Genomic DNA, 27,108 nt, shown 5'->3' on the forward strand with positions numbered 1-27,108 from the left:
GGAACTACTGGTATAAATAATCTCTATACATATTTCTATATATAAAACATAAGGCTGTAATTTTTGTCTGTTCGATTCAGTATCACGCAAAAACTACTGGATGAATTTGGATTGTTTTCACTATTGAAAAGCTTAGTAGCCTAGAAAGAATCTGAGGTATGTATTATCTCGATGTGACATCAGGGAGATGAGTAATAAAGGAAAAAACAGATACTTGACAATCTGCGTGTGTAGTGTGCAGACTCCTCAAGTCCAAAATGACTGTATGTAATTAAGTATATTTTTTTTTTAGGGAGAAATATACTACTAGGGACTGTTTATGAACCATGGAGACATTTTTTTTTCCCCCGGAAGACATCCATGCGAGCGAAGCCGCGGGCAAAGGCTAGTAGCTAAATAAATGAGAGATGCAATAAATACATATCCTCTTTAGGAGGCTTAATAAATCTCCCCTTTGCTTCTTTACCAATCTAGTAAAATATTCAAGCTGGCATAGTTACTCGCGGATTTAATATAATGGGAGCTTTGCTACATCAGCAATAGGTTAAACCATTTTTTCCACTTGCAAAAACAAATATATGTTAAAGACGCAACTCTTCTATAAGTCATCTAATACATTGTGTTATTGCAGCAGGGAAATGGCTCTCATTAAATACTGAAAGTAAAAACACATAAAAACAAACACTTGTTTTGGTTTTATTTTTATTCATCAAAACTGAACAGCAACAGGCATGTATTAAAATGAGTATAGCAAAGCCGCGTACAAATGGCTTTACGCTTAAGCCATCTTCCCTTCACCCCTCCCCCCCAAACAAAAAATGTCTGTTGCAACAAACTGTAAACAGATGATAAACAGTCTTTAACAGCAATAACAAAGAAAATACAAATTAGCTAAAAAAGCACCAGTTTTTTTTTTCTTTTTATATAGATAACAGTTGTGCTCACTAGACTTAAAACAAAATTACTAAATAATGGAATGTTTTAAGTTTAAAATTAGTCCTGCAACTGGTCCTAAAAACAATTTATTCTACAACGAAATCTCACAAAACTAGTTCACTAAAAGAAAGAATGAAAAAAAACGCACATGTTAGGAGAAAAAGAAAACAACACCACGTTTGGTCACTTAGCTTTGTGCATAGATTAAGGCATTTTAGCAATTTGTTACAATTCACTAATCCTTTAGCTGTGACAACTGAACCAAAGTTATAGACCACAGGTTTTTGAGCTACCACACCAGCTGCTGCTGCCGACTTACAACTTCCACCATCTATAGAGTGTTAAAAATAATAGAAGTTGTCGTCCAACAGTAGCTATTGTGTGGCAGTATCCAAACCTGTGGTACAGACACGTAATCAATCGCATGCACACACTCACACAATACAGGCCTCTCACTCAAACACACAGGCACACTGCAGCAAAAAAAGGCATTTGTACCCTTGTCCGAACGACAATTTCCTTCCCTCTTTATTTCAGATTGGCAAATACCCTGAGCTGAATATGGTGTTTACATTAATTCCACCTTTTCCGTGCAGTTCAAGTGTTCACTAGTGGAAAGAAGAAAAAAAAGTTCCAACATGCAATGCGTTTCGTGGTAGCTTTGCAAAAACAGCCTGGATACAGTTACCGCATTCTGCCATGAAAAATAAAAATCATATTTTTTTTCTAAATTTAACGCTGCTGAATTTCTCACCCATCTCTGGACTGAAGCCTAGCTGTAAGCTAGTGGAAATATTGCAAAACGCGGAAAGATCTGTGGTATCCAAAACGCAGATTTGTAGCACTAAGGGAGAGGAAGGATTGCAGTCAATATTTGTTCTCTTAAATAAGCATACAAAAAACGAAAAATCCAGTTAGTGGTTCCTTCACACCAATGCTTCAAGGCAAGCTTCAGTCAATATTTTCAGTGTATTTGTAAACAGCATTACTTGCCGAGGCAGCAAAGCAGTGTGGGCACTTCACATTTCCAAACAAGAATTCAACACAAAGTGGAAGTTAGAACATCAGTCAACAAATTCTGGAAAATTCCCACCAGAAGCTGGAAAAACAAAAATATTCTTCCAATGGTAACAAAAATGTTTCCTTTAAAATTTAAGGTTAAATAAAACAAAAATAAAAAACACAATTTTTGTGTGTGAAAAAACAACATAATAAAATAAAAAAAAATCCAAAACCTGTGGCACATGAAGATACTTCCTGCAGTTTCAGACAGTCATTGCTGTGCTTTGCATATTCAAGCTTTGATACAAAAGCCAACTGAGGTATGTGCATATTGCTATGTTCAGGTCTTCTTGTGTAAAAGAAAAAAAAAAAACTTAAAAAAAATAATTAGCTGTGAAAATTAAAAGGGAAACTTGGAGATAAATAATGCTGGCATTTTTTTTCTTCAAAAATGTGTAACCTTGGCAATCAGGATCAATTTATCTCTCACCAAGACCTTTTGTGATCACTCACTGCTGTGATACATTCCCTAGGTCCATGGTGTACAATCTTCCTGAGGTAAAATAGATCAGTCATCAAACCCAGGCTCGGCCTCTTCGCTACTAGACCGTTCCTGCAGCATTCCCTTCCAGCTGGCTTTGTTCAGCCCAACGTGGCCTAGCATGGTCTGTGATAGCCTGGTATTGCTGAACCTGGCCCATTCTACAAACAATGGCTCCACCAGATAGGTGATGAAACCTGGGAAATAAAGTACAGACAAGATGTGAGATACAGCACAAGATATGGGAAATCTGGTTTTGCTTGCCAAAAACTGAATGAAAAGAAATAGAATACTGTTAAAATGAACCAACAAATGTGTGGACTGCGCAGAAAACACAATTTGTAACCACCCCCAGCAGTAGGACCGACTTCATTTTAGTTGGGGAAAGCAGCATATTCGTTAATATGGCACCAAGTCACATTATATATAGATCACACTTGCAGATAATGTAACTGAAGCAGTAAGAATTATCTAGAGGGTAATACATTCTGTACGGTGAAATCTAAGGTCACAGAGGAACTTCAACACCAATTAAAAGCTTAAGGCCACATGATCTCAAAGTTTTTAATATCCTTACAATTTTAAAGCAGAGAGAGAGTTATTCCTTATAGCAGTGTACCCAAGCAGCAGTTTTCAACAAATGCCAAATTTTATGACCTTTTAATGAAAATGTTGAACTAGGATACTTTTTCTCTGCTCAATTATGTATTTTAAAGGAGAGAAAGTTGTGTGGAGAGATTTGTGGCAGTCTATGCCAGCGTGTAATGAAAGCAGGGTGACATACGCGAGATGGCAGTTATACGTGTAAGGACAACTCCTGATGCACTGTGCGTCGAGTAAACATCTGCCTTTAGAAACTAACAAGGGTGATTGTCACCTGTTTTTCTGTGGGTGGCCTCATACTTCTAGGCATGGTGAGGAGGCAGAAGTGCACATTTCACCAGATGGACTGTGGTAGGTTCAGAACACAGGGGGTCATTCCGAGTTGTTCGCTCGCAAGCTGCTTTTAGCAGCTTTGCACACGCTAAGCCGCCGCCTACTGGGAGTGAATCTTAGCTTATCAAAATTGCGAACGAAAGATTAGCAGAATTGCGAATAGACACTTCTTAGCAGTTTCTGAGTAGCTCCAGACTTACTCGGCATCTGCGATCAGTTCAGTCAGTGTCGTTCCTGGTTTGACGTCACAAACACACCCAGCGTTCGCCCAGACACTCCTCCGTTTCTCCAGCCACTCCCGCGTTTTTCCCAGAAACGGTAGCGTTTTTTCACACACACCCATAAAACGGCCAGTTTCCGCGCAGAAACACCCACTTCCTGTCAATCATACTACGATCACCAGAACGAAGAAAAAACCTCGTAATGCCGTGAGTAAAATACCTAACTGCATAGCAAATTTACTTGGCGCAGTCGCACTGCGGACATTGCGCATGCGCATTAGCGACTAATCGCTCCGTTGCGATAAAAAAAATAACGAGCGAACAACTCGGAATGACCCCCACAGAGTGAACACTTGCTATCTGGCCTTATGCTGATGATAAGTACTGACATGGGCTGTGGATAGATTGAGTTCATTTTGATTGGTGTTTGAGCGAGAGGGACCATGTGAGTGTGTGCCTTACTTAAATAGAAGATACTTACCGACATGGATGAGCACTCTAAAATGAACTCCATACTTTTTTTTTATTCAATACTTTTTTATTAGTTTCCTGTTTAACGTTAAACACATTACAAAACAAAAAAACAACAACAGCACAACCCACAGTAGATCCCCAGCCCAGGGAATACGCAGATTCCCCTGTCCACTAGGGACCAATTATCATAGTTATCATAGAACACCGGTGCAGGCCTAAATTCCGAGACATAGGTTGTAAGTTAGAATCAATATTGCATGCTAACAAGGCGCATATAAATCAATGAAAGCTGTACACGGATATCTATGGCAGCACAACATAAATTTGAGCTAATTTCAGAGCTAAAGCAATGGCAGGGGAACGGGAATGGCTGACCGCGGGCACAGGGAATATCATAGAGAAAAGAGGCAGTGTACCCAGTGCAGATCAAAAGTCACACACCCACTCTAATCCCCTGCAGCATATCTAAACACTCCGGGTTCCAGAAAGCGGGGACTCAAGCCATCGACCCCACAGGTCCTGATATTTTTTCTCCGCTTTTCTAGCTAGGTATACATATTTCTCGTGAGAGGCCGTATCATTTACAAGGGAGACCCAGGATCGCAGTGTGGGTGCATCCTTAGCTAGCCAAAGCCTGGCGATACACACCTTGGCCAGGCCACACAGATTAATTACATATCGTTTGGCAGGGGGGTCCAGGGCATTCTCCTCCACAGCAGATAACACACGTGTCGTCGGGGAGCACACAGACGAGGGAATACCCGTTGACACCAGGGCGTCGGTAACACCCGTCCAGAATACGGCTATCTTGGGACACTGCCAGAGAATGTGCCAAAAGTCTGCATCCAGACTACCGCACTTAGGACATCCAGAGGAGTGGGTACCCCCTACATGTCGCAAGCGCAACGGCGTCATATATACTCTGTGTATTATAAACAGTTGAATCTGCTGATATCTAGTGGTGGTAGTGGATAATCGTGGAGAACATAGAGCACCCTCCCAGATCTCATCAGAGATGGCACCCAAGTCAGATTCCCACTTGTTCCTGAGAATGGACAACGGGTCAGAGTAGTGAGAGCGAAGCATGCTTGCATAAATGTTGGACACCAGATGTCCGCTTCCCAGGGACCGCAGGAGAGACTTGACCGGGGAGTCGGCAATCATTGGAGGAGTTTCGGGAAATTGTGCGTTAAGCGCGTGTCTCAGCTGCAGGTAGCGGTAGAAATGAGAAGAGGGTACACTGTAATCCCGCTGAAGCTGTAGGAAGGACCTCAGTATACCATCATTATATAAGTGGCCCAGGGACGTCACACCCCACCTCCCCCACACCGCCCCAGTCCGCAGCGAAGCCAATTCTGGGAAGCCGAGGGCATTGTCCAGAGGAGTATCTGGGTCAATACCCTGGCCCAACAGGATAACATGTACCCTCTTCCATATGAGGACGGCCTGTCTTATTATAGGGATCTTGGACAAGTTAGGGTTCCCACAAAGAAGCATCTGTAATGGAGAGCCGGCAGGGTATATCTGGAAAAGCAATTGGGAGTGCAAAGTGAGAGCATCCGGGGCGTTCACCCACTCCCATATATGTGCCAACTGCGCGGCATAGTAGTAAAATCGAAATATAGGGAGAGCTAAGCCTCCCAACACTTTCGGCCTGGACAGAACGTCTAGTCTCAGCCTTGCTCTCCTGCTGGCCCATATTAAAGAAGAAAGCAAACTGTCAATCTGTCGAAATGTCTTCAGGTTAATATATATAGGGGATTGCTGGAGAACATAAAGGAGTTTGGGCAAGTATACCATCTTTACCAAATTGACCCTGCCAGTAACAGTCAGGGGCAGAGACCCCCAAACCCTAACCTTCGAGCGGAGATACCCTATCAGCCGCATGACATTAAGGGAAACATAGGTACAAGGGTTATTCGATACCCATATCCCCAGGTATTTGAAGGAGTCTACCCATTTAAGGGGGGTTTGAATCACCGGGACCTCCGAAACCGGGCCTCTAAGTGGAGTAATGGTGGATTTATCCCAGTTAATTTTGAGCCCGGAGAAACGTCCATAGTCAGTTATCAAGTCAAGAAGTTTAGGTAAGGAGGAAACAGAATCGTCCACAAAGAGCAACAGGTCATCAGCGTATAACGCTATCCTGTCTTCCCTTGCGCCAACCCTAATACCCTCAATATCTTGAGTTGCCCTAATCAAACACGCCAGTGGCTCAATAGCGATAGCAAACAGTCGGGGACAGAGGGCAGCCCTGCCTCGTTCCCCTGGATAGGGGGAAGGAGTCCGAGACAAACCCGTTCACCGAGACTCTGGCCATGGGCTGAAAATATAACAATTTAACATACTTGATAAAGTTGGGGCCCACACCAAACCTACTCATAGCCTCCCAGAGGAAGGCCCACTCCACCGAATCAAAGGCCTTTGCGGCATCTAAGGAGGCTATAACGGCAGAGCAGTCCTCCTCCCGAGAAGCCTGAAAATGAGTAAACAGGCGCCTCAAATTCACAGCAGTGGACTTGCCAGGCATGAAGCCCGTTTGGTCAAGGTGAATAATTTGGGAGACGACCCGGCCAAGTCTGGAAGCCAGAACCTTGGCCAGGATTTTAATATCCGTGGGCAACAGGGAAATAGGACGGTAGGATTCAACCCTCCTGGGGTCTTTATCCGGCTTGGGAATCACTATAATCAATGCCTCCGCCATAGACGGGGGAAGCGCACTTTGGGCAAGAATTTCACTGAACAACTCAAGCAACCAAGGGGCAAAGAATTTTATATATTTCTTATACAGTTCTGACGGGATGCCATCAAGGCCAGGGGCCTTACCATCGGGGGAGGCAGAGATCGCAGTCTCAATCTCCTCCACCGACAAAGGAGCATCTAGTAGGGCCCTGGCCTCACTGGAGATGGAGGGCAAGTGGACCCCATCCAAGTAGTCACATAGCTCTAGTGGGGAACAGGTCAACTGAGAACTATATAATGCCTGATAATATGAGACAAATTCCGCCACGATCTGGGGGGTGCGGTCCAGCACCGACCCAGCTGAATCCAAAATCTCCACTACAGTATGAGAGGAACGGTCACCCCTTGCAAGATTGGCCAAATAAGAACCTGGTCTATCGCCCGTAGCATACTGGACATGTGAGGAGAAGAGAAGTCTGTGCTGGGTTTTCCCCCACAGATAATCATTCCATTCACCCTGCGCATGAAGCCACACCAGCTTAGAAGCATCCGTGCCATCTCGCACATACGTCACTTCTGAAGCGGCCACCCGAGCCTCCAATTCAGACTCGTGTTTTCTAAAGAACTCCATACTTTGCCACATATTTCACATCCAAAATTAACTCCATATGTCAGGACATCACATTCCACCAGAACCTCAACAACCTGCCCCCTCCACTCCCTGACCACCCCTCCCCATCGTTCTTACCAACTCTCTCTCTCTCACCCCCCCTCAACCTCCCTACTATATATTATCCCCTCCCGCCTCCTCCGTTACCTCTCTCCTTCTGTCTGTTGCCATTTTGTTCACATCCTCATTCTCTTCCTCTCATCAGGCACTGTCCCCTCTGTCTTCAAGCATGCCCTTGATCCTAAGACTATCTCCGACTACCGACCCATTTCTCTCCTCCCTTTTGCCTCCAAACTCATTGGGCGTATGGTTTACAACTGCCTTACTTTCCTCCAATCCCCCTTGACCCATTTCAGTATGGCTTCCATCCTCTCCATTTGCTGCCAAATCCAAGAGCCACTACTCTCTGCTTATTCTCCTTGACCTTTCTGCTGCTTTTGATACTGTGGACCACCCTCTCCTGCAAATCCATTGTCTGTGTGATACTGCCCTCTACTGGCTGTACTCCTACCTCTCTTAACAGTTCCTTCTCGGTCTCCTCTCATGACTCCACCTCCCTTGCACTTCCTCTAACAGTAGGTGTCCACTAAGGTTCTGTTCTTGGACCTCTCCTTTTCTCGCTCTCTATACATCCTCTTTAGGCGAGCTCATTAGCTCTTTTGACTTACAATATCATCTCTATGCTGATGATACTCAAATCTACCTTTCCTCTCAAGACCTCTCTCCTCACTTGTATTTTGGATGTCCCAGCGCCATCTTTTACTTAACATGTCTAAAACCGAGCTGATCATCTTCCCACCCTCCCGCATAACCTCACCTCCCTCAATTTCATTATCTACTGACGGCACAACTATCTCCTCTAGCTCCCACGTATGCTGTCTTGGTCTTGTCCTTGATTCCTTGATCTACTTCAAAGCACGGGTGGTCTTCAGTATGCCGAATGTCGGGATCCCGGCGCACAGTATACCGGCGCCGGGATCCCCACACTCGGCATACCGACAGATATTCTCCCTCGTGGGGGTCCACGACCCCCCTGGAGGGAGAATAAATAGTGTAGCGAGCCCGCAAGGGGCTCCTTTGCGCTCGCCACACTGTCTGTATGCCGGCGGTCGGGCTCCCGACGCCGGTATGCTGGTCGCCGGGAGCCCAGCCGCCGGCATACCATACTACACCCCAAAGCACACATTCAGTACCTCTTGCAGTCCTGCTGTTTCCATTATAAAAAATATTTCCAGGATCAGACCCTCTCACCCAGGATGCTACTAAAACCCTTAGCCACTCACTAGTCATCTCAAGATTGGACTACTGTAATCTCCTATCTGGCCTCCCTGACTACTGCCTCTCTCCACTCCAATCTAACCTCAATGATGCTGCCTGGCTCATCTTTCTCTCCAAATGTACTACGTACACCTCCCCTCTTACAAGCCCTACACAGGCTCCACTTCCCCTTCAGAATCTAATCCAAGCTTCTCACACTCACATACAAATCACTCACCCATTCACTTATCTGACCTTATCTTTCCTTGTACTCCTACCTGCCCTCTTCGCTCCACAAATGCATGTTGCTTCTTCTGCCAACTGATTACTTCCTCCCATTCCTGCCTCAAAAATTTTGCCCGTGGTGCTCCCTACCTCTGGACTTCTCTACCGCTCCCTATCAGGCTCTCCCAACTCTCTCCAAACAGGGTCTCAAGACCCACTTCTTCATCAAACCCAGCTATCTCTCATCCTAACCCTCTGCTGCATGCTCACTTCTACCCCATCTGTATCACCCTTGTCTATCTGCCCATTCCCCTTCAGAATGTAGGCTCTCACGAGCAGGGCCCTCTTCCCTCATGTGCTTTTCCTTCTCTTACTCTGACCATCTTCTACCGCATAATTCCTACAACAGCACATAACCCTCGGTTTCTGCCACCCTGATGCTTATTTCAGTGTCATGTCCGCTGATACAGAAATGTTTATATAACATGTTCTTGTCCTATATAGTCTTGTACTATAAGGGGTGTATTCAATAAGAGTCGGAAACTGCCGTCTTGTCGGAAAGACAGCAGTTTCCGACTGGAATAGGTCGGAAGAGGTTCCAACCTATTCAATAGGGGCACATTTTTTCCGACAACAGGTTTTGGCCCCTTTTCCGACAAACTCAATCCAACTTGAAAACAAGTCGGATTGAGGCGAGGAGACGGGGAGCGGTGAGGCGGGCTACGGGGATGAGAGTTACCTTGACGGCCGTCCCCCGGCCAGGCACCTCTCTTCCTGTAGTGCCTCCCCCGCCACCGCAGACATCACCCCCGCTGCCAGCTCCGGACGCCGATCGCCACACTACTCCCCACGCCGGCCGCCGCACGCTGCTCCCTCGCCGGCCGGCGCACACTGCTCCCCTGCCGGCCGCCGCACACTGCTTCCCCCACCGCTGCCGTCAGCGCACCCCGACAGCAGCGGCAGGACAGGACACAGGGAACAGCCAAATCAGACAGTCGGATTTGGCCGCTCTTTGAATAGGGCTTGTCGGGTCCATTCCGACAACTGCATGTCGGAATGGACCCGACTCTTATTGAATATACCCCTAAGTCACTGTTTTCTTGTTTTGCTTATTTGTTTATGTACTTTGTTAGGTACTGCAGAACCCTTGTGGCGCTATATAAACAATGATAACAATAATAATAATAGGGAGGGGCAATAATATGATTGAAAATGAATGGGGATTCATGTACTTTATTATTATTCGGTAGCATGTTAGCCTGAACACTAGCATAATACAGCGTATCTGTCTATCTATCATCCTCTTACCAATCTGGATGTTGGCTTTGTTTGATGTATTCCGATCGCACAAAGGACTGAGATCCAGATTACATTTCCTTTCCACATCCCCTAATAAAAAAATATAAAATGTTCATTAGTCTTATTCGCACTGATCCATCTGTATCTTACACAACATACTGTATATACAGGGGAAAGGGTGCATTTCTGACATCTCATAACGGTACAAGATAAAGAGATGCCTGTCTGCTAAATGTCTACATCTGCAATGCGTTAACAACCCCATCAGTAAACAGGTGGTGACATCCCCGTTTACTGGACACAAGGAATAAACTTGGACAATGTTAAAATATAATAGATAATAATAAATTAGAATATCTCTTCTGCCCTTATGCATTACTAGATGGTCACACCAGCTTCCATCTCAGGAGACTGCAGTAGTAAAATAAAGACAAAATCAGATTACAACAGAGAGGTTGGGAGTGACATCAATAAATGTTATTGTTGTACTCCACTGGCCACAAACTTCTTTCACTGAAGTGTGTATACTGGTGGTATTCAGTATGCCGGCTGTTGGAATCCCGGCGCACAGTATACCGGCTCCGAAATCCCGGCACCCGGCATACCGACAACTATTCTCCCTCTTGGGGGTCCACAACACCCCTGGAGGGAGAATAAATAGCGTGCCACCGTGCCCGCAAGGGGCTCATTTGCGCTCGCCCAGCTGTCTGTATACCGGCGGTCGGTATACCGGCGCCCAGTATACCGGCGCCGGAATCCCGACACACCAACAACTATTCTCCCTCTCGGGTGTCCACGACCGCCTTGGAGGGAGAATAAATAGAGCACCACCGTGCCCGCAGCGAGCCCGCAAGAGGCTCATTTGCGCTCGCCCAGCTGTCTGTATGCCGGCGGTCAGGGATCCCGGCTCCGGTATGCTGTCCGCCGGGATCCCAGCCACCGGCATACCATACTACACCCCTGTATACAAGTACATGTTGCCTAGACACAATGGAGGATGTAGTTTGTAAGCTGAAACAATATCCAAAAGAATGTAGGCTATCAACTCACTAGGAACAGTGCCATCATCACTGAGACCTAACAGCCTCCTCAAGCTCAGAACACTGAGGACACACTCCCAACACACACATATTTAAATATTCAAGTACAGCCAATCATAACACATGCTAAATCTACAACCACACATACAAACAATTTACACCAATGACAATACACACCTCTACCACAGCGGTCTCCCCGCACTGATCAGGTGAGGTTCCAGATATCTTCTTGCAGAGCTCACGTTCTGCTGCTCAAGGCTCCTTCCTGCTATATATTCTGTCCCCCATCCATGCAGTTGTAAACCCCTATTCTCCTTCCAATTACTATCTTCTCCTTCAGTCATTAAAAGAGAAGTTAATTTTTGGACGAGTTCTACCTATATTTACGTAACGTATTGTATATGCCACATGGAGTATGGACAGGATTCCCTATGGCACCTGGAGCCCCGGCAATCAGTGTGGAGAGAGGATGTCCTCACGATACCCCTACTACACAGTTTAAGAGAAGCAAGATGGGGTAGGTAAGATAGGAACGTCCACAGGTGAACATGTCCTTTAATGTCCTTCAAATTATCCAAACCATGCCTATAATACTCGTGGTCCCTTGTCTGGAATCCTCTGTATAAGCCAGCTTCTAGTTACACCTGGTTATTTACTTGCCTTGGTAGAAGAATTCTTCGGTTACTTTCTCACTCCACTGCTTGCTGAGCTCCCAGGTCCGACATGGATTACAGATGTCTGCACACTTTAAAGCCATCTGTCATAAAGGAGACATACAGGCTGTAGTTTAACCATGTTAACTGTACTTTTCAAATTCATATATTTGTCCATAGGTACAGCCAGGCTCTGTACATCTGCTGCATGTGACTTCTTTCATCAGCGTGTCATGTCAGAACAAGAATTCATTTGTGTTTATTGGTATCAGACATTTTTACTTTTTAAAGAAGACAGCTGATGTCAATTTACAACATTACATTTCTGCAGTAAAACGTCATTAATCTACTGATTTTTAACATTGTTTTTCTTAAGGAAATTATCTTACATTCAGACATGTCAGGAGCATGTTAAACCTAGCTGCATGCACCAAGCCATTTGGGATACTCAAACAAGACTCTTTGCAGATCTATCTAATCTGGTTAGTGTGGCCAATCCCAGGCCATTTTTTCAATCCCAGGAATCGGGACTGAAAAATGATGAATCCCGGGATTCCTGGGATTGGCTGTTTTTCAATGTGTCCCACCCCCCCTGCCCTGACCAGCCCAGATAACTCACCCCAATCTGGACGGGAGGGAGGGTGGACTACTTGCTGGCAGCGGTGAGTTCCGGTGGGCGGCTGGCTGCGCAGCATGACCTCTGACTTCATGTCACGCTGCACAGTGTGCACAGCCGGGGCGAGGGGCAGCTGAGCAGGGGGAGCCGGGCAATGTCTGAGCCTCCTGAGGCTGCACGGCATAGTGAAAATGGAAGTGGTGGCCATTCCCGAAATCCCCGGGATTGGATGCTCCAATCCCAGGATTGAATCCAAGCCAATTTTAGGCTGGAATCCCGAGATCCCACCGATTCCGGGATTGGCCACCCTAATTCTGGTGTACTCAAAGACTGCTATGATGGGACTGCCCTGTGTTCTCCTCTTCTCCGCCAAGTTGCATAGATTATTGCAGAGACTGTAAATGTGGCACAGGTAACGGTCAGTGGATGTTTATTCAGCAGTTCCCTAGTGGTTTATTTAGAATTCCACTAAAGGAAGTTCTTGTAGGGACATTACAAACGGTTAAGTCCAGTGGAATTTCTTATGTAGGATGCTAAGCACTTACACGTCCCACTCATTGCACACAGTGACTGTGTTGCACATTAAAATACCTGCAAAATAAAATGCCGATCCCCAGCGTTCTCCAGACATAAGTCCTCTCTGTCCAGGTGGGTCCTGAACTGTGACAGGTATTCGTTCTGCCGACTAATGTCTGTAGCAAGAATGATTGAGCCTAACTGGCTTTCCATACGTTGTCTAGAATACAAACAAACAGAGAAACTACTTTAGCTGTTACAAGCTAAACACCAGCATAAAACTACACACTGTAAGCGACAACAGCTCAGTAACACACAAACATCTGTAAAGCGATATAAAGAAACCATTTAAAAAAGGGTCTTACAGTATTTACTGTACTTCTCCAATTCATGTTTGCCCACATTACAGTAAGACAAAAAAATAGTTTGGGCATGGTTATTGCAATGATCTATAGGAAATATCTACCTTCAAAACAAACCCTAATACATGTAAGTGGTACATATATGTCCTCATTCACTTATCCTCAATACGCCATATGGTGCCACAAGTAGCTTTTCTTAGACTTTCGGATCTTAGGGGCAGATGTACTAAGCTTTGAAGTGTGATAAAGTGGACAGAGATATAAATAGGGTCTATTTACTAAGCCTTGGATGGACACAAAGTCACTGGAGATAAAGTACCAGCCAATCGGCCCCTAACTGCCATGCCACAGGCTGGGTTTGAAAAAATATGATTTTAATTACCTACCGGTAAATCCTTTTCTCGTAGTCCAGAGGATGCTGGGGTCCATATTAGTACCATGTGGGTATAGACGGGTCCACCAGGAGCCATTGGCACTTTAAGAGTTTAACAGTGTGGGCTGGCTCCTCCCTCTATGCCCCTCCTACAAGACTCAGTTTAGAAACTGTGCCCAAGGAGACTAGATACTTCGAGAGAAGGAAATACACAGATAGTGGCGAGATACATACCAGCTCACACAAGACAAATCCAGCCAACATGCCGGAAAACTCAGCAACAGCTGAAACAGTACTGAAACAGTAAAGAACGCAGAACTTACCTAGGAACCAGGTAGTACTGAACCAAATAACCATTGCAGGATAAAGAAGCGCTGGGCGGGCGCCCAGCATCCTCTATGTAAAACGAGAAAAGGATTTACTGGTAGGTAATTAAAATCCTATTTTCTCTTACATCCTAGAGGATGCTGGGATCCATATTAGTACCATGGGGATGTACCAAAGCTCCCAGAACGGGAGGGAGAGCGCGCAGGTTCCTGCAGAACTGCTTGACCAAACTTGAGGTCATCAGAGGTCAAAGTATCAAACTTGTAAAACTTTGCAAACGTGCTCGATCCAGACCAAGTAGCAGCTCGGCAAAGCTGTACAGCCGAGATACCCCGGGCAGCCGCCCAGGAAGAACCCACCTTACGAGTAGAGTGGGCCTTAACAGATTTTGGACACTGCAATCCTGCCATTTAATATGCATGCTGGATGGTGAACCTGATCCAGCGTGAAATCGACTGCTCAGAAGCAGGACACCCAATTTTCTTGGGATCAAAGAGGACAAACAGAAAGTCAGATTTTCTGTAACGAGCCGTCCTCTTCACGTAAATCTTCAAAGCCCTCACGACATCCAAGGCCTTTGAAGCAATTGAGGAGTCAGTAGCCACTGGCACCATAATAGGTTGGTTGATATGAAAAGCCGACACAGCCTTAGGAAGGAACTGTTGACGAGTCCAGAGTTCCGCCCTATCTTCATGGAAGACCAGATAGGGACTTTTACAGGACAAAGCCCCCAATTCCGACACACATCGAGCAGAAGCTAAGGCCAACAAAGTGACTGCCTTCCATGTGAGAAACTTGATTTCAGGCTCCTGTAGAGGCTCAAACCAATCCGATTGCAGGAACTGCAACACCATATAAAGATCCCAGGGTGCCGTTGGCGCCACAAAGATAGGCTGGATGTGCAGAACCCCTTTCAAAAAGGTCTGAACCTCAGGGAGGACAGCCAATCGTTTTTGGAATTGTTTTTGGAAGAAAATGGATAAAGCCAAGATCTGGACCTTGATGGAGCCCAATCTCAGGCCCATATCCACACCTGCTTGCAGGAAAAGGAGAAAACGTCCAAGTTGAAACTCCACCGCACCAAGACACATTTTTTCCAAATTTGATGGTAATGTTTATACATTACCCCCTACCTAGCCTGTATCAGCGTAGGAATAACCTCACTCGGAATACCCTTCCGAGCTGAGATCTGGCGCTCAACCGCCATGCCGTCAAACGTAGCCGTGGTAAGTCTTGATAAGCAAACGGCCCCTGCAGTAGAAGATTTATTTATTTATTATTTATTTATTACCAGTTATTTATATAGCGCACACATATTCCGCAGCGCTTTACAGAGAATATTTGCCCATTCACATCAGTCCCTGCCCCAGTGGAGCTTACAATCTATATTCCCTATCACATGTACACACAGACACATTCACACTAGGGTTAATTTTGTTGAGAGCCAATTAACCTACCGGTATATTTTTGGATTGTGGGAGGAAACCGGAGTACCCGGAGGAAACCCACGCAAGTACGGGGAGAATATACAAACTCCACACAGTTAGGGCCATGGTGGGAATCGAACCCATGACCTCAGTGCTGTGAGGCAGTAATGCTAACCATTACACCATCCGTACTGCCCCTAGATCCGCTCGAAGAGGTAGGGGCCTTGGATCTTCCAGCAGTAGATCCAGCAGATCCGCGTACCAAGCACTCCTTGGCCAGTCTGAGCAATGAGGATTGCCAGAACCTTTGTTCTTTTTACAAGTTGTAGAACTTTTGGAATTAGAGGAAGTGGAGGGAACACATACACCGACGTGAACACCCACAGTGTTACTAGAGCATCCACCACCACTGCTTGTGGATCTCTCGACCTGGAACAGTACCTCCGCAGCTTCTTGTTGAGGTGGGAGGCCATCATGTCTATGTGAGGAACCCCCACCAACCGGTTACACCTCCTTGAACACTTCCGGGTGGAGGCCCCACTCTCCTGGATGGAGATAGTGTCTGCTGAGGAAGTCCGCTTCCCAGTTGTCTACTCCCGGAATGAAGATTGCCGACATCGCTACTGCGTGCCTTTCTGCCCAGAGGAGGATTCTTATCACCTCTGACATTGCAGCCCTGCTCTTTGTTCCGCCTTCTCGGTTTATGTAGGCCACTGTGGACACGTTGTCCGACTGCACCTGAACAGCCCGATCCTGCAGAAGGTGTGCTGCTTGAAGAAGGCCGTTGTATACGGCTCTTAGCTCCAGGATGTTTATCGGGAGAAGGGATTCTTGACTTGACCACCTTCCTTGGAAGGTCTCCCCCTGAGCGACTGCTCCCCAACCTCTTAGACTTGCATCCATGGTTAGAAGGATCCAGTCCTGAACTCAAATCCTTCGGCCTTCCAGAAGGTGTGGTAGTTGTAGCCACCAGAGGAGTGAAATCCTGGCTTTCGGTGACAGAAGTATCCTCTGGTGCATATGTAGGTGAGATCCCGACCACTGGTCCAAGAGATCCAGCTGAAAGGATCGAGCATGAAACCTTCCGTACTGTAGAGCCTCGTAGGAGGCAACCATCTTCCCAGGAAGGCAGATGCACTGATGAACAGATACCCGGGCAGGCTTCAAGACGTCCCGGACCATTTTTTTTAATCACCAACGCTTTTTCCACTGGTAGAAACACCCCCTGCACCTCCGTGTCGAGGATCATCCCCAGGAGAGACAGCCTCCTTGTCGGCTCCAGATGAGATTTTTGAAGGTTCAGGATCCAACCGTGCTCCTTGAGCAGATGTGTCATAAGAGCAATGGATCTTAACAACTTCTCCCTGGACGATGCCTTGATCAGCAGATCGTCCAGATATGGAATTATGTTCACCCCCTGCTTGCGGAGGAGAACCATCATCTCCGCCATCACCTTGGTGAAGACCTTCGGTGCCGTGGAGAGACCAAACGGCAGTGCCTGAAACTGATAGTGATCGTCTAACAGTGCAAGCCTTAGATAGGCCTGATGCGGCGACCAAATGGGAATGTGGAGGTACGCATCCTTGATGTCCAGGGACACCAGGAACTCCCCCTCCGTCAGTCCTGAGATAACTGCTCTCAGAGACTCCATCTTGAATATGAAGTCCCTCAAATAAGGGTTCAAAGATTTCAAGTTCAGAATTGGCCTTACCGAACCATCCGGCTTCGGTACCACAAAAAGGTTCGAATAGTAACCTTTGTTCAACTGATGAGGTGGAACTGGAACAATGACCTCGGATACTACCAATTTCCGGATAGCGTCCAGTAGAATAGCTCTGTCTGCCGGCAAAGCTGGCAAGCCTGATTTGAAGAAACGGTGAGGTGGGAGAGTTTGGAGCTCCAGCCTGTACCCCCTGGACACAATATCCTGTATCCAGGGGTCCAGGCCAGATGACACCCAGACGTGGCTGAAATGCCGGAGTCTTGCTCCCACCTGACCTACCTCCGGGCTGTGCGGTCCACCGTCATGCTGAGGACTTTGAGGTACCAGAAGCAGGCTTCTGGTCCTGCGAACCTGCAGGAGCAGGCTTTTTGGATTTGGCACGACCACCTCTAAAGAAAGTGTGAGAAGGCTTGTTCTTTCTAGACCTAGCGGGCCGAAAGGAATGTGAAGTGTTGGGAGTAAAAGGCTTCTTTGTAGCTGATGCAGCTGAGGGGAGAAGAGGAGACTTACCCGTGGTAGCCGTGGCAATCCACGCATCCAGCGCCTCCCCAAACAGACTAACAAAGGTAAAAAGCAACAACTCACTGTTAAAAAGCGCCCCACAGTTTTTGTTTGTGTGAATTCACAAATAATATTAATCGTGAATATAAAGTTATCCTGGAAGACTGCGCATCCGTAAACACTATGTGTGGTAGTGATAATTTAAAAAAAGAAAGGAAGAAAAAACGGAAAGCGCTGAGTTCCAGGAAATATATGAGACGATGAGAGCCAACAATTCAAAATTAATACAGATTTATTAATATTGTAAATAAAATAAAAATAAAATATGAAAATAAAAACTGCATATAAAACCTATAAACGTATATTATAAATCACCTCTGTATACTCCGTATCTTGGCATAAAATGAGCATAAGTTCATATCATTAGTGGATGAAGAAAAAGTCCATGATTGATATATCGATAAATGCTTTGCAAATAGCCGGCAAAGAAAGATGTGAAGGCAGTCCCGGATTGTAGCTGACTAGGTATGAACACAGAGCCGCTGGCAATTATATGAGGGACTGTAATCCCAGAGTAGTGTTTGTTTCAAAACACCTGGTTCAAGGTGATTATTTTACCTCTCCTGTGGGCTGGCGATGGGCCGAGCGTCCTCGGCCTGATGTCCTGCAATGCCCACTTGCGCTATGCAGCGTGATGGAGGTTCAGATGATATCCCGGGTGTAGAGGATAATGCCAGCGTTGTGTTATAGAGCCGCGTTCAGCGGTGGTGGGAAGCTTGGAAGCACTCGTACCGGAGCAAGGCAAATGGTGTATCAGTGGTAACACCGGAGTAGAGGTGAGCTGGAGGCGGAGTCCTAACGCGTTTCGTCACGCTCCACGTGACTTTGTCAAAGGTATACTCCTGCCAATGACTGGCCGATATTTAAAGCCAGTTCAAAGGTTCTAACAGCTGTCTAAAATTAAAATCAGGTGCAGTTGTATTAACGAATGTCGGCTCTCATCATTAAGGAATAAACATAATGCAGTGTTAAATATAACAGAGATAATAAAAAACAAACACAAAACTATATTATATAGAGCTTATCAGTCGGTAACATAGATAAATCACAAGATATTAAAAATGGAACTCGGCTAAAAGGAGTTAACAATTTATAAGTTTTAATTACATATATGCAATATATAACTAACCAGTGATGCAATTTATATAGTTAATGGCTCTAGTGTGCTATATGGGAAAAAAACTCAAGAGAGACAAATCTCCGACTTCCCTTCCTCTTTTTAAGGAGTCATTTATGCATTCTCAGAATGTAAAGAGAAGAGAAGAGGGAAATGTCTATAATAATGAGGCAATAAATAATTTAATGCTAAAACTAAAAGTTCTGAGGGCACCCGCTAAGTTATGTTAACTGGGTGCGAACTCATGGTCCCTTAACTATAGCGGGTCTGTGGTTAAGCGGTCAACGCCACACGAGCCGCTGAACACTAGTGTATAAAAATGTAACACTAACACTCTATCTTCTTTACCTCTTCCTTCGTAGTAATATTGGAGCTATTAGCTATTAGACACCAATGATATAGACTGTTTCACTGGTTAGTTATTTATTACTTGAATATAATCAATATTATGAATTGTTAAATCCTCTTAGTATGGTCTGACTCCAATACCTTGTGATCTATTCACGTTACTGACTGACAAGCCTTGCATAATATAGTTCTTCGTTTTACCTTTACTTATTTGTGTAACATTTTTAAACATAATGCAGTGTTATATTTAACACTGCATTATGTTTATTCCTTAATGATGAGAGCCGACATTCGTTAATACAACTGCACCTGATTTTAATTTTAGACAGCTGTTAGAACCTTTGAACTGGCTTTAAATATCGGCCAGTCATTGGCAGGAGTATACCTTTGACAAAGTCACGTGGAGCGTGACGAAACGCGTTAGGACTCCGCCTCCAGCTCACCTCTACTCCGGTGTTACCACTGATACACCATTTGCCTTGCTCCGGTACGAGTGCTTCCAAGCTTCCCACCACCGCTGAACGCGGCTCTATAACACAACGCTGGCATTATCCTCTACACCCGGGATATCATCTGAACCTCCATCACGCTGCATAGCGCAAGTGGGCATTGCAGGACATCAGGCCGAGGACGCTCGGCCCATCGCCAGCCCACAGGAGAGGTAAAATAATCACCTTGAACCAGGTGTTTTGAAACAAACACTACTCTGGGATTACAGTCCCTCATATAATTGCCAGCGGCTCTGTGTTCATACCTAGTCAGCTACAATCCGGGACTACCTTCACATCTTTCTTTGCCGGCTATTTGCAAAGCATTTATCGATATATCAATCATGGACTTTTTCTTCATCCACTAATGATATGAACTTATGCTCATTTTATGCCAAGATACGGAGTATACAGAGGTGATTTATAATATACGTTTATAGGTTTTATATGCAGTTTTTATTTTCATATTTTATTTTTATTTTATTTACAATATTAATAAATCTGTATTAATTTTGAATTGTTGGCTCTCATCGTCTCATATATTTCCTGGAACTCAGCGCTTTCCGTTTTTTCTTCCTCCCCAAACAGAGCCTGACCTGTATAGGGTAGGCTCTCCACACTTTTCCTGGATTCCGCGTCCTCAGACCATTGGCGCAGCCAGAGACCCCTGCGAGCCGAGACGGACATGGAGGAGATTCCTGCAGCCATGGAACCTAGATCCTTCATGAAGTCTACCAGGAACCCTGCAGAATCTTGTATGTTACGCAAAAATAAATCAACGTCACCTTTATACATCCTAGTCAAGTCCTCCTGCAGAGTGATTGACCACTTGGCTATAGCTTTAGAAATCCATGCCGTGTATATGGATTTAACGTAGCATCCACTTTGCGATCTGTCGGGTCCTTCAACGCGGTAGATCCCAGGACTGGTAAGACCACCTGTTTTGACAGCCTGGAGACAGAGGCGTCAACTATAGGTGGGGACTTTTATCGTCTTTTGGGAAGGGAAAAGCAATCAGGACCCTTTTATGGATCTGGAATTTTTTCTCCGGGTTTTCCCAGGCTTTTTCAAATATAGCATTTAATTCCTTAGATGCCGGGAAGGTGAGAGGGGCCTTCTTACTGTCTGTGAAAAAATAAGAATTTACTTACCGATAATTCTATTTCTCGTAGTCCGTAGTGGATGCTGGGACTCCGTCAGGACCATGGGGATTAGCGGCTCCGCAGGAGACTGGGCACAAAAGTAAAAGCTTTAAGACTACCTGGTGTGCACTGGCTCCTCCCCCCATGACCCTCCTCCAAGCCTCAGTTAGGATACTGTGCCCGGACGAGCGTACACAATAAGGAAGGATTTTTGAATCCCGGGTAAGACTCATACCAGCCACACCAATCACACCATATAACTTGTGATCTAAACCCAGTTAACAGCGTGATAACATGAGGAGCCTCCAGAACAGATGGCTCACTACAACAAAACCCGAATTTTTGGCAACAATAACTATGTACAAGTATTGCAGACAATCCGCACTTGGGATGGGCGCCCAGCATCCACTACGGACTACGAGAAATAGAATTATCGGTAAGTAAATTCTTATTTTCTCTGACGTCCTTGTGGATGCTGTGACTCCGTCAGGACCATGGGGATTATACCAAAGCTCCCAAACGGGCGGGAGAGTACGGATGACTCTGCAGCACCGAATGAGAGAACTCCAGGTCCTCCTTAGCCAGGGTATCAAATTTGTAGAATTTTACAAACGTGTTTTCCCCTGACCACGTAGCTGCTCGGCAAAGTTGTAAAGCCGAGACCCCTCGGGCAGCCGCCCAAGATGAGCCCACCTTCCTGGTGGAATGGGCATTTACAGATTTTGGCTGTGGCAGGCCTGCCACAGAATGTGCAAGCTGAATTGTACTACAAATCCAACGAGCAATAGTCTGCTTAGAAGCAGGAGCACCCAGCTTGTTGGGTGCATACAAGATAAACAGCGAGTCAGATTTCCTGACTCCAGCCGTCCTGGAAACATATATTTTCAGGGCCCTGACTACATCCAGCAACTTGGAGTCCTCCAAGTCCCCAGTAGCCGCAGGCACCACAATAGGTTGGTTTAGGTGAAACGCTGAAACCACCTTAGGAAGGAATTGAGGACGAGTCCTCAATTCCGCCCTATCCGAATGAAATATCAGGTAAGGGCTTTTATAGTATAAAGCCGCCAATTCTGATACGCGCCTGGCTGAAGCCAGGGCCAACAGCATGGCCACTTTCCATGTGAGATATTTTAGATCCACTGTGGCAAGTAATTCGAACCAATGTGATTTTAGGAAACCCAAAACCACATTGAGATCCCAGGGTGCCACTGGAGGCACAAAGGGAGGCTGTATATGCAGTACCCCCTTGACAAAAGTCTGGACTTCAGGAACTGAAGCCAATTCTTTTTGGAAGAAAATCGACAAGGCCGAAATTTGAACCTTAATGGACCCGAATTTTAGGCCCATGGACAGTCCTGTTTGCAGGAAATGCAGGAAACGACCTAGTTGAAATTCCTCTGTCGGGGCCTTCCTAGCCTCGCACCACGCAACATATTTTCGCCAAACACAGTGATAATGTTGTGCGGTTACATCCTTCCTGGCTTTGATCAGGGTAGGGATGACTTCATCTGGAATGCCTTTTTCCTTCAGGATCCGGCGTTCAACCGCCATGCCGTCAAACGCAGCCGCGGTAAGTCTTGGAACAGACAGGGTCCTTGCTGGAGCAAGTCCCTTCTTAGAGGTAGAGGCCACGGGTCCTCCGTGAGCATCTCTTGAAGTTCCGGGTACCAAGTCCTTCTTGGCCAATCCGGAGCCACGAGTATAGTTCTTACTCCTCTCCGTCTTATAATCCTCAGTACCTTGGGTATGAGAGGCAGAGGAGGGAACACATACACTGACTGGTACACCCACGGTGTTACCAGCGCGTCCACCGCTATTGCCTGAGGGTCCCTTGACCTGGCGCAATATCTGTCTAGTTTTTTGTTGAGGCGGAACGCCATCATGTCCACCTTTGGTTTTTCCCAACGGTTTACAATCAATTGGAAGACTTCTGGATGAAGTCCCCACTCTCCCGGGTGGAGATCGTGTCTGCTGAGAAAGTCTGCTTCCCAGTTGTCCACTCCGGGAATGAACACTGCTGACAGTGCTATCACATGATTTTCCGCCCAGCGAAGAATCCTTGCAGTTTCTGCCATCGCTCTCCTGCTTCTTGTGCCGCCCTGTCTGTTTACGTGGGCGACTGCCGTGATGTTGTCCGACTGGATCAACACCGGCTGACCCTGAAGCAAAGGCCTTGCTTGACTTAGGGCATTGTAAATGGCCCTCAGTTCCAGGATATTTATGTGCAATGACGTTTCCATGCTTGACCACAAGCCCTGGAAATTTCTTCCCTGTGTGACTGCTCCCCAGCCTCTCAGGCTGGCATCCGTGGTCACCAGGACCCAGTCCTGAATGCCGAATCTGCGGCCCTCTAGAAGATGAGCACTCTGTAACCACCACAGGAGAGACACCCTTGTCCTTGGAGACAGGGTTATCCGCTGATGCATCTGAAGATGCGATCCGGACCATTTGTCCAGCAGATCCCACTGAAAAGTTCTTGCGTGGAATCTGCCGAATGGAATCGCTTCGTAAGAAGCCACCATTTTGCCCAGGACCCTTGTGCATTGATGCACTGACACTTGGCCTGGTTTTAGGAGGTTCCTGACTAGCTCGGATAACTCCCTGGCTTTCTCCTCCGGGAGAAACACCTTTTTCTGAACTGTGTCCAGAATCATCCCTAGGAACAGCAGACGTGTCGTCGGAATCAGCTGCGATTTTGGGATATTTAGAATCCACCCGTGCTGTCGTAACACTACTTGAGATAGTGCTACTCCGACCACCAGCTGTTCCTTGGACCTTGCCCTTATCAGGAGATCGTCCAAGTAAGGGATAATTAAGACGCCTTTTCTTCGAAGAAGAATCATCATTTCGGCCATTACCTTGGTAAAGACCCGGGGTGCCGTGGACAATCCAAACGGCAGCGTCTGAAACAGATAATGACAGTTCTGAACCACAAACCTGAGGTACCCTTGGTGAGAAGGGCAAATTGGGACATGGAGGTAAGCATCCATGATGTCCAGAGACACCATATAGTCCCCTTCTTCCAGGTTCGCTATCACTGCTCTGAGTGACTCCATCTTGAATTTGAACCTTTGTATGTAAGTGTTCAAGGATTTCAGATTTAAAATCGGTCTCACCGAGCCGTCCGGCTTCGGTACCACAAAGAGCGTGGAATAATACCCCTTTCCCTGTTGCAGGAGGGGTACCTTGATTATCACCTGCTGGGAATACAGCTTGTGAATGGCTTCCAATACCGCCTCCCTGTCGGAGGGAGACGTTGGTAAAGCAGACTTCAGGAACCGGCGAGGGGGAGACGTCTCGAACTCCAATTTGTACCCCTGAGATACTACCTGAAGGATCCAGGGGTCCACTTGCGAGTGAGCCCACTGCGCGCTGAAATTCTTGAGACGGCCCCCCACCGTGCCTGAGTCCGCTTGTAAGGCCCCAGCGTCATGCTGAGGTCTTGGCAGAAGCGGGGGAGGGCTTCTGTTCCTGGGAAGAGGCTGCCTGATGCAGTTTTTTTCCCCTTCCTCTGCCCCGGGGAAGAAATGAGGAGCCTTTTGCCCGCTTGCCCTTATGGGGACGAAGGACTGAGCCTGAAAAGACGGCGTCTTTTTCTGCTGAGAGGCGACCTGGGGTAAAAAGGTGGATTTCCCAGCAGTTGCCGTGGCCACCAGGTCCGATAGACCGACCCCAAATAACTCCTCCCCTTTATAAGGCAATACTTCCATATGCCTTTTAGAATCCGCATCACCTGACCACTGTCGCGTCCATAACCCTCTTCTGGCAGAAATGGACAGCGCACTTACTCTTGATGCCAGAGTGCAAATATCCCTCTGTGCATCTCGCATATATAGAAATGCATCTTTTAAATGCTCTATAGTCAATAATATACTGTCCCTATCCAGGGTATCAATATTTTCAGTCAGGGAATCCGACCAAGCCACCCCAGCGCTGCACATCCAGGCTGAGGCGATTGCTGGTCGCAGTATAACACCAGTATGTGTGTATATACTTTTTAGGATATTTTCCAGTTTCCTATCACCTGGTTCCTTGAGGGCGGCCGTATCCGGGGACGGTAGTGCCACCTGTTTAGACAAGCGTGTGAGCGCTTTATCCACCCTAGGGGGTGTTTCCCACCGCGCCCTAACCTCTGGCGGGAAAGGGTATAATGCCAATAATTTTTTAGAAATTATCAGTTTTTTATCGGGGGAAACCCACGCTTCATCACACACCTCGTTTAATTCATCTGATTCAGGAAAAACTACGGGTAGTTTTTTCACACCCCACATAATACCCTTTTTTGTGGTACTTGTAGTATCAGAAATGTTCAAAACCTCCTTCATTGCCGTGATCATGTAACGTGTGGCCCTACTGGAAGTCACGTTTGTCTCCTCACCGTCGACACTGGAGTCAGTGTCCGTGTCTGGGTCCGCGTCGACCATCTGAGGTAACGGGCGCTTTAGAGCCCCTGACGGTGTCTGAGACGCCTGGACAGGCACTAGCTGATTTGCCGGCTGTCTCATGTCGTCAACAGTCTTTTGTAAAGTGCTGACGCTGTCACGTAATTCCTTCCATAAGACCATCCAGTCAGGTGTCGACTCCCTAGGGGGTGACATCACTATTACCGGCAATTGCTCTGCCTCCACACCATTTTCCTCCTCATACATGTCGACACAAACGTACCGACACACAGCACACACACACACACACACACACACCGGGAATGCTCTGATAGAGGACAGGACCCCACTAGCCCTTTGGGGAGACAGAGGGAGAGTTTGCCAGCACACACCAGAGCGCTATATATAATATATATATATATAGGGACAACCTTATATAAGTGTTTCTCCCTTATATAGCTGCTGTATTGATTAATCTGCCAATTTAGTGCCCCCCCCCCTCTCTTGTTTTACCCTGTTTCTGTAGTGCAGGACTGCAGGGGAGAGTCAGGGAGACGTCCTTCCAGCGGAGCTGTGAGGGAAAATGGCGCTTGTGTGCTGAGGAGATAGGCTCCGCCCCTTCTCGGCGGCCTTTCTCCCGCTTTTTTAAGGAAAACTGGCAGGGGTTAAATTCATCCATATAGCCCAGGAGCTATATGTGATGCATTTTTCGCCATCCAAGGTGTTTTTATTGCGCCTCAGGGCGCCCCCCCCCCCAGCGCCCTGCACCCTCAGTGACCGGAGTGTGAAGTGTGCTGAGAGCAATGGCGCACAGCTGCAGTGCTGTGCGCTACCTTGTTGAAGACAGGACGTCTTCTGCCGCCGATTTTCCGGACCTCTTTTGTCTTCTGGCTCTGTAAGGGGGCCGGCGGCGCGGCTCTGGGACCTATTAATGGCTGGGCCTGTGATCGGTCCCTCTGGAGCTAATGTCCAGTAGCCTAAGAATCCCAATCCACTCTGCACGCAGGTGAGTTCGCTTCTTCTCCCCTTAGTCCCTCGATGCAGTGAGCCTGTTGCCAGCAGGACTCACTGAAAATAAAAAACCTAAACTTAAACTTTTCACTAAGCAGCTCAGGAGAGCCACCTAGTGTGCACCCTTCTCGTTCGGGCACAAAAATCTAACTGAGGCTTGGAGGAGGGTCATGGGGGGAGGAGCCAGTGCACACCAGGTAGTCTTAAAGCTTTTACTTTTGTGCCCAGTCTCCTGCGGAGCCGCTAATCCCCATGGTCCTGACGGAGTCCCAGCATCCACAAGGACGTCAGAGAAAGGCCTCCTCAACCTGCTCAGGAGGTGTGTCAGAAATATGTAACACATCCCGCATGGCCTCAATCATCAACTGCACCCCCTTAGCAAGTGATGCCGGCCCCCTTGACACATCCCCATCACCGTCTGCTGTGTCAGAATCGGTATCCGTGTCATCCTGTATAATTTGGTCAAGAGCACGTTTGTGAGAATGTACCGCAGGGGGCCCCGAGGGAGCAGTATCGGACCATACTGCCATAGAGGATTGCAATACCTGAGTTGCATGCTCAGTCCTTGTAACCCTTTCAGAAATCTGAGAAATAGCCCCCCTAAGAGAGGCTAACCACTCCGGTTCTCTAGCTGGGATCTGTGCTACAACAGTGCAATCCTGATTACGTGGGATGGGATCTTCCTGAGAAGATAAATCCTCTGCAGCATATGAGACAGTCTCTCTAGACATGTTTGCTTGTACACCCCACATACACACAGGGTACAGGGCAGACAGTTT

The 27,108-nt window shown here is 46.7% G+C and overlaps 1 protein-coding gene across 9 annotated transcripts in view; it reads right to left on the reverse strand.

The window, feature by feature from the left end:
• Nucleotides 1–685: 685 nt before the first annotated feature.
• Nucleotides 686–27,108, reverse strand: part of PDE7A (phosphodiesterase 7A) — a 593,823-nt gene continuing 567,400 nt past the window's right edge. For all 9 annotated transcript variants that reach the window (XM_063923814.1, XM_063923815.1, XM_063923817.1 and 6 more), the window contains 4 exons: nucleotides 13,144–13,288; nucleotides 11,944–12,040; nucleotides 10,253–10,333; nucleotides 686–2,676 (listed from right to left, as the gene is read on the reverse strand). In XM_063923814.1, the coding sequence (XP_063779884.1) occupies nucleotides 2,507–2,676; nucleotides 10,253–10,333; nucleotides 11,944–12,040; nucleotides 13,144–13,288 (493 nt within the window). In that variant the 3' untranslated portion in view covers nucleotides 686–2,506. The remainder of the gene's footprint in view (nucleotides 2,677–10,252; nucleotides 10,334–11,943; nucleotides 12,041–13,143; nucleotides 13,289–27,108) is intronic.

This window comes from Pseudophryne corroboree, chromosome 5 (genome assembly GCF_028390025.1).
Source record: "Pseudophryne corroboree isolate aPseCor3 chromosome 5, aPseCor3.hap2, whole genome shotgun sequence".
Lineage (NCBI taxonomy): Eukaryota > Metazoa > Chordata > Amphibia > Anura > Myobatrachidae > Pseudophryne > Pseudophryne corroboree.